The sequence below is a fragment of the Pimephales promelas genome, chromosome 10, assembly GCF_988280905.1.
Source record: "Pimephales promelas chromosome 10, fPimPro1.hap1.1, whole genome shotgun sequence".
Taxonomy (NCBI): Eukaryota; Metazoa; Chordata; class Actinopteri; order Cypriniformes; family Leuciscidae; genus Pimephales; species Pimephales promelas.
In genome coordinates, this window is record NC_142778.1 from 8545346 (window position 1) to 8553943 (window position 8598).

At 46.0% G+C, this 8598-nt stretch overlaps 1 protein-coding gene across 1 annotated transcript; it reads left to right on the forward strand.

Moving 5' to 3' along the window:
• Positions 1-5357: 5357 nt before the first annotated feature.
• On the forward strand, positions 5358-7658 carry LOC148977302 (uncharacterized). The gene has a single exon (XM_089135376.1). It carries the CDS (start codon positions 6723-6725, stop codon positions 7656-7658), a length of 936 nt encoding a protein of 311 aa, XP_088991502.1. The 5' UTR covers positions 5358-6722.
• Positions 7659-8598: the final 940 nt, after the last annotated feature.

The window sequence follows — 8598 nt, forward strand, 5'->3', positions numbered from 1 at the left end:
CGGGGGGCACTGTTGTCCCTGGCATTTTCTGAGCCCTCTTTGTCAGCAGAAAAAAAATGAAAATGGTAGTTAAATGTCAGATATTTTTTTCTAGAGGAGAAAAGGCTACGTTTTCCTCCATCACTGAAGTATGCCATGGTTTGCGTGAGGGCATGGATCTCATTCTAAATGTCACTGTCTACAGCTTTAATCTTCCTGGGAAGGAAGGTGTAGCAAGGTTAGATGTTGTGGGAAGGAGGAGGCGGGAACCGGCGAACATTCAAAGACTTTATTAAATGTAAAATAAACAAATACAAAATGAAAGTAAAGACTGCAGCCCCTCACAGACGACTGCTGTCACGTATAACAAAACACTACATAAATCCAGGCCTGGCCTCTCTCGTCCTTTACCGTCATCGCTTCTCGTTTAATGCTTCCGCTCCTCCGTGAGAGATTTGAGACTGGTGCGTCGCGCAGATGTCGCTCATCAACAATCACGCCACCGGCCTCGTGCAGATCTCCCACGGCCCTTGGCCTTGTCCTGCTCGTCACAGAAGGGTACTATGGCTAACGTCAGACCACTTCTCATTTAAAATAGGGGATTATCACGCTTACGGGTTTCATGGGCGGGATTTGTCAACTTTGTGCATGTTCACTTCCGACGCAGTTCAACAATGGCCGAAACGAAGGCTAAATACTATGTACTTGTTTTAGTAACTACAATTACTGGGTAATAACTAGAACTAACCCTGAACCTACCCTTAAACCTACCCCTGTTCCATGTACTTACCTTATTTTAGCCAGTACTTTCTAGGTAAGTACACTATAAGTACACTGTAAGTACTGTACTGTAAAAGGAAGCGTTACCTGCGTTTGTTTGTTCAGGTGAAATACTGCATTATAATGGTTGTATTGGCCCTTTAGAGGTATTTTAATAGGTAAAAAGTAGTAGGTGGGTTAAAAATTGGTTAGATTTAATCCTCATGAATATAATCGACTAATTTCAGGGCAGAAATAACCTTTCAATCAATATATAGAGGCTTCAATCACTTTTTGGCAGGTGAAATAGTACTGCATTATAATGGTTTTATTGGCCCTTTACAGGTATTTTAATAGGTAAAAAGTACTGGGTAAGTGATGTTTAATTGCACGTTATGTCTGTTCCACATAAAAGCAACTGCATTCGTAAAAGAGAATGGGCGATACTGGCGATACATCTTTAACACGCTGCGTGTGCTCCTGCGGCCGGCCATCAATTTTCGGCAGACCATCACTTTTCGGCATGACACCGGCGCTTTAGTGAATCAGACTAATATTAAACCTAGTGTAGTCCGTCATCAGTTCGCAAGAGTGATCGGTGATTCAACGGAAGTGGCAGTGAACAAAGAATTAATCATGTCAGCATGATAATCCCCTATTGAGACGTGGTCCACGTGGTTATTTTCTCGTATTTGAGGCATGGTTTACGAATGCCCAGAGGGTGCTATGAATGTCTATCAAATGCGCCTGTACGTAGCTCATAGACAATTATTTCAGTTATTCCAGATGACGTATGTAGAGCAAAAAAAAATTAGACGAGTAAGAAGACGATGGATCAGAGATTTATTTACGTTTGAAACTACTTACAACAATGTCTATATAAGGCTGCATCAAAAGATAACTTCGCGTCTGCTGCCATTTTTGATCCATAGGTATAAACAAACTGCTTCGGTGTGTCGCATAGACGTCGTCATCGTCTTGCTGCTCCTTCCCTGTTCTGTGTTTGGTTCCCTCGCTGAGGCGAAAATTCGGTCCATGGTATACAGGCTACCTAGCAGCGTGAATAAAATCGTGGGTCCCACTTTATATTAAGTGGCTTTTAGTACTATGTACTTACATAGGAAAATAAGTACAATATACTTATTGTGTTCAGGTTGTAGTAAAACACTTTTGCTGCTATTGAGGTGTGATATGGGTAAGGTTAGGGACAGGTGTGGTGGTATGGGTAGGTATCAGGGTGGGTTAAGTGTAAGGGGAGGGTCAACTGTGTAATTACAAATGTAATTACATCAATTAATTACAGTTGTAATTACATGCATATATTTTCAAAATATAAGTACAATGTAAAAACATGTGTACACAATAAGTCCAATGTATCAAAGTAGTAACTTCAATGTAAGTACATAGTACATATAAAGTGGGACCACAATTTATATATATTTTTAAATCAATTGTACGTCTATACACAATGGCATCCCGACCGAGCATGCATAATATGTACTGCAGCCACAATAGTGTGTAAATATACAGTACTATGTCAAAATATTAAAATATTTGTTAACATACAGTTTGCTGTAAAACACACACAGATCATATTTTATTCACCTTGTTGCTTTTCTGCTGGTGTTTTTCAGTGGGTGGTTTCTCAGATTGTGTTGTAATTTGTCTGACGCTATATGAAATGTTCTGCTGATTTATATTCCCTTTTCATGGTACTAGAGGATTTTAATTAGTTTTTTTCTATTGGCTTAATTTTTTCAATGTGTTCATTTAAATGGTCTGAGTGATGTTCATGCTGATTCATAAGGAGTTTTAAACAGATTTTAATGACTTTCATAGCTGCGTCAGGCTTCTTTTCCATGATTTCCTGATTGCAGTTGTTTAAAAGGAAATGTGTTATGCGGATTTAATTTTAGACGTTTCCATGTGCCCTGTTGCTTGCAACACAGACTTATTTCTAGAAAACATGGTTACTTTGTGGAAAAATGTGGTTAAAAAAAACTAAAAACAAACTTATGGACATATTGGACAGTTTGCAAATATATCTTTGTTGAACCTTTGGTAAATCTATTATTATTATTTCAGTTTTGATGATGGATTCATCAAAATTTCAGAATTGGGAAAGATTTAAACCAGTGTTTGGGGCCAAAATTTACACTTGCAGTGAGCTATTGGCTGGTTGACTGCATATTTAAGCATATTCCTCAGAAAGAAGGAGTGTTAATTGTAAGGTCACTTAAGTGTAGCCTGTAACAGTGGCCTGTGAGGGTGGTAATGGGGCAGTGGTATAGGGTGAGTAACTTGCAGTCTCAGGCAGGGGTTACAGACTGAATCTGGCAGAGATCTTTGTACTATCCTGGCTGGATCAATGCCACCCTGGCACAGATAATCATCAGGATTAATAGTCAGACGGTTCCAAATCAAAAGCATCTGTTTATATTCTATATTATATTCAATTCTGTGAAACTTAATTTGTCCATTTACAGAAAAACAAACAAACATTGCATTTACTCACTCTCATGTCTTTTCCAACCTTTATGACTTTCTTTTATTTTTAGACACCAAGATGTTTTGATGAATTGTGACTTATAGCATATTGAAGAAACACAATTCTTAAATAGCTGGTTTGTTCAGTTGATCCACTTTTGTCTTTGCAGTCCTACAAAGTACTGTATTCTGTCACCGGGTGAACCAACTAGGAACCAAAAAAAAATATTGACTCGTTTCCAGGGGGAAGAAGTGCCGGTGTAACACCGGGCCGGCTTTTGGTAAACATTTCTGACTATAATGAGCGCCAGCTGAAGCCAATGAGCAGCGCTTCATTGAATCTCATGACGGGAGGGAAGAATATAAAGAGAGAGGCTTGAAGCATAGGAGGAAGCTTTTGCATTGGGAGAACTTCACACAAGTGCTCGAGGGGATTAGAGCAGTGACAGCGGGCGGCAGGATAAGGCTGGTTCCTTGTTCATCTCTGTGAGATCATTTGTCTTTGGATCATCCATCCTATGAAGAGAAGAGAGGCGAGTTGTTTTAATCACTGTGATGGTAGAGTGAGTTGCAGTGTCTGAAAGAGTGAAACAAACACGTGTGAAGATTTCCAAGAGTGATTTATGCACGAGTGTGGTGAGATCAAACAACTGTGTTCTCTCTGAGTCTCTGATGGATGAGATCGACCCATAACTTTAAGAGTTTTTTTCTGATCTGCTCTCCTGCCTGTGTTGAAGTAAAACAGAGCTGCTGAATCGAGTATTTCCCCCAGCTGTCATCCAGTCGTGTGAGTACAACACACCGAGTTAATAGTGACATCTTCATCTGTCTTCCTGCTTGTGTTGAAGTAAAACAGAGCTGCTGAACCGAGTATTTCCTCCTGCTGTCATCCAGTCGTGTGAGTACAACACACCGAGTTAATAGTGACCTCTTCATCTGTCCTCCTGTCTGTGTTGAAGTAAAACAGAGCTGCTGAACTGAGTATCTCCTCCTGCTGGCATCCAGTCGTGTGAGTACAACACACAGAGTTAATAGTGACCTCTTCATCTGTCCTCCTGTCTGTGTTGAAGTAAAACAGAGCTGCTGAACTGAGTATCTCCTCCTGCTGTCATCCAGTCGTGTGAGTACAACAGACAGAGTTAATAGTGACATCCTCATTTGCTCTCCTGCCTGTGTTGAAGTAAAACAGAGCTGCTGAACTGAGTATCTCCTCCTGCTGTCATCCAGTCGTGTGAGTACAACACACAGAGTTAATAGTGACCTCTTCATCTGTCCTCCTGTCTGTGTTGAAGTAAAACAGAGCTGCTGAACTGAGTATCTCCTCCTGCTGTCATCCAGTCGTGTGAGTACAACACACAGAGTTAATAGTGACATCCCCATCTGCTCTCCTGTCTGTGTTGAAGTAAAACAGAGCTGCCGAACTGAGTATCTCCTCCTGCTGTCATCCAGTCGTGTGAGTACAACACACAGAGTTAATAGTGACCTCTTCATCTGTCCTCCTGTCTGTGTTGAAGTAAAACAGAGCTGCTGAACTGAGTATCTCCTCCTGCTGTCATCCAGTCGTGTGAGTACGACACACAAAGTTAATAGTGACCTCTTCATCTGTCCTCCTACCGGTGTTAAGTAAAACAGAGCTGCTGAACTGAGTATCCCCTCTCGCTGTCATCCAGTCGTGTGAGTACAACACACCGAGTTAATAGTGACATCCTCATCTGTCCTCCTGTCTGTGTTGAAGTAAAACAGAGCTGCTGAACTGAGTATCTCCTCCTGCTGGCATCCAGTCGTGTGAGTACGACACACAGAGTTAATAGTGACATCCTCATCTGTCCTCCTGTCTGTGTTGAAGTAAAACAGAGCTGCTGAACTGAGTATCTCCTCCTGCTGTCATCCAGTCGTGTGAGTACAACAGACAGAGTTAATAGTGACATCCTCATTTGCTCTCCTGCCTGTGTTGAAGTAAAACAGAGCTGCTGAACTGAGTATCTCCTCCTGCTGTCATCCAGTCGTGTGAGTACAACACACAGAGTTAATAGTGACCTCTTCATCTGTCCTCCTGTCTGTGTTGAAGTAAAACAGAGCTGCTGAACTGAGTATCTCCTCCTGCTGTCATCCAGTCGTGTGAGTACAACACACAGAGTTAATAGTGACATCCCCATCTGCTCTCCTGTCTGTGTTGAAGTAAAACAGAGCTGCCGAACTGAGTATCTCCTCCTGCTGTCATCCAGTCGTGTGAGTACAACACACAGAGTTAATAGTGACCTCTTCATCTGTCCTCCTGTCTGTGTTGAAGTAAAACAGAGCTGCTGAACTGAGTATCTCCTCCTGCTGTCATCCAGTCGTGTGAGTACGACACACAAAGTTAATAGTGACCTCTTCATCTGTCCTCCTACTGGTGTTAAGTAAAACAGAGCTGCTGAACTGAGTATCCCCTCTCGCTGTCATCCAGTCGTGTGAGTACAACACACCGAGTTAATAGTGACATCCTCATCTGTCCTTCTGTCTGTGTTGAAGTAAAACAGAGCTGCTGAACTGAGTATCTCCTCCTGCTGGCATCCAGTCGTGTGAGTACGACACACAGAGTTAATAGTGACATCCTCATCTGTCCTCCTGTCTGTGTTAAAGTAAAACAGAGCTGCTGAATCGAGTATCTCCTCCTGCTGTCGTCCAGTCATCCTATGCAGCGAGCCTGACGACGAGAGAAGTCACTGTCAGTCCTACGAGCCTATGCAACGAGTTTAACGACGAGAGAAGTCACTGTCAGTCCCACGAGCCTATGCAACGAGCCTGACGACGAGAGAAGTCACTGTCAGTCCTACGAGCCTATGCAACGAGTTTGACGACGAGAGAAGTCACTGTCAGTCCCACGAGCCTATGCAACGAGCCTGATGACGAGAGAAGTCACTGTCAGTCCCACGAGCCTATGCAACGAGCCTGACGACGAGAGAAGTCACTGTCAGCCCTACGAGCCTATGCAACGAGTTTGACGACGAGAGAAGTCACTGTCAGTCCCACGAGCCTATGCAACGAGCCTGACGACGAGAGAAGTCACTGTCAGTCCTACGAGCCTATGCAACGAGCCTGACGACGAGAGAAGTCACTGTCAGTCCTACGAGCCTATTCAACGAGTCTGACGACGAGAGAAGTCACGGTCAGTCCCACGAGCCTATGCAACGAGCCTGACGACGAGAGAAGTCACTGTCAGTCCTACGAGCCTATGCAACGAGCCTGACGACGAGAGAAGTCACTGTCAGTCCTACGAGCCTATGCAACGAGCCTGCCAACGAGAAGAGTCACTGCCTGTCCCTACTTTTATTCTTTTTTTAAACTTAATAAAAAAAGTTACTCTTGAACCCACTTCTGTCGTCTGTCTCTTGGTGTCCTTTGGTGACTGCTCCTCCGGAGTGTGGTAGATTACCCTTGGTCTTGACCCCGGTGTCATAACTTTTGGCGTAGTCGGCAGGGTTACCACTCGGAGTTGAGCGGCCAGAGGACCCAGGATGGCGGACGAGGATTTGCCGGCCGCCCGTCAGCCAATAGCATCTATATTTATGGGAGCCCCGTGGGCTCCGAGGTACAGTGGGCCTGGCTCAGAGTTAAGCCTGACAGACTGGAAGACGCAAGTGGAGTATCTAGCTGGGCTGCAAGGGCTCCGAGAAGCCCAGAGGATACAATTTGTGTTGAATTCGCTCGAGGGGGAGGCGAAGAGAGAAGTACGAGCAGCACCTGAAGCCGTCCGAGCCACTACACAAGCAATCTTCGAGTTTTTATCCAAACAGTATGGTGATTCCACTCCAGTGGCAGTGTTGCGGGCTCAGTTTTTTAACTGTAAGCAGGGACCTAGGCAGACTCTGCGAGCGTTCGCTCTGCGACTGCGGGAACAGTTCTCCAGGTTGAAGAGTCGGGAGCATCATGGACTAGGAAATGAAGAGACTTTATTGAGAGACCAGTTCCTGTTGGGATTGCGAGAAGGTCCAGTGCGACAGAGTCTGAGGTTACAGCTTCGACGGGATGCCGCCCTGACTTTCGAAGATCTACGTGAAGAGGCTCTAGCCCTGGAACAGGATCACAATCAGGCCGTGGAGTCGCCGGTGTGCATGGCTGCAAGTGGAACTAGTGCCCCAGGATTGCCTGAATTGACGGATTGGAAACAAGCCTTCCGTGCAGAGCTGATGAAAGACGTTCGGGAAGAAATGGCTGAGTTCTCAAAGACTATTCTGGGAGAGCTCCGCCGTGGACGGCCAGAGCCCCCGCCTTTGCTCCGAGACCGGTCATATTCTGATGGAGAGAGAGATCCGGGAAGACGTACCGGCCGACCACTCAGTTCCAGGTTCCAGTGGGATGAGCAAGGGCGCCCGATCTGTAACAACTGCAGGGAGCCAGGTCACTATAGCCGCCAATGCAGCTCCCGGCGTAACTCGCAAGGGGGTTTTTAGGACGACCGGCCACTGTGGGTCAAGTGGTCGGGACCCCCCGGATGGACCCCTTTCCAAGTTCAGCTCCACGAGACAGCTTGGTGGGACGTTGTCCCGTCGTGGAGATTAAGGTCAATGGAGTTATTGTTCGTTGCCTGGTAGATACAGGATCCCAGGTCACCATGTTTGCCGAGAGTCTGTCCAGAGATCTGTTCGACGCCCATCATTTACTAGAGGCTGAAGTCCCCTGGCTCACCTTGCGAGGAGCAAATGGCCTGAACATTCCCTATATCGGATACCAGGTGACTGATTTTGAGGTCCAGGGCACCACGATCCCACAGAAGGGGGTAGTGATTGTGCGGGACTCCTGTCTGGGGGAACATCGTGCTTTGTTGGGGATGAATGTAATCATGGACTGTTGGGAAGAACTGTTCCAGGCTGGTCCTCTTCATTCTACTTCTGTAGCCGAGAAGCGAGAGTGGGAACGGGTTATCACCGACTGTCGACGGGTACAGGTGGCCAGCTCCCAACAAGATCGGGAAGACTCTGGTCGAGTGGTATGTCGATACGCCATCTCTATTCCTGCCCGGAGTGAGGCTGTGGTCTGGGTTCGTCTTCCTGAGCGGGCCTATGGTCGAGAAGAGTATGTCCTTATTGAGCCCCACTGGGAGTGTCAGTCCGTCGAAGTTGCTCGGGGGTTAACAGTGGCCCGTCGAGGCCGGATTGCAGTAAAAGTGAGGAACACAAACACTTACCCTGTCCAACTCCATCGTCACCAACGGTTGACCCGAATTACGCCAGTGGATTCCCATCAGGTGAGGGAGGAGCAGGAGGTCCGCTTCTGCCAAGTGAGCGCAACGGTGGTCGAGGTCGGTCTTGCAAGGGAGGAATCTGGTCCTGGTCCCGCTGCATGCAACATGCCGACCCATTTGCAGAGCGAGTCCCTGCAGGGGGAGGGCCT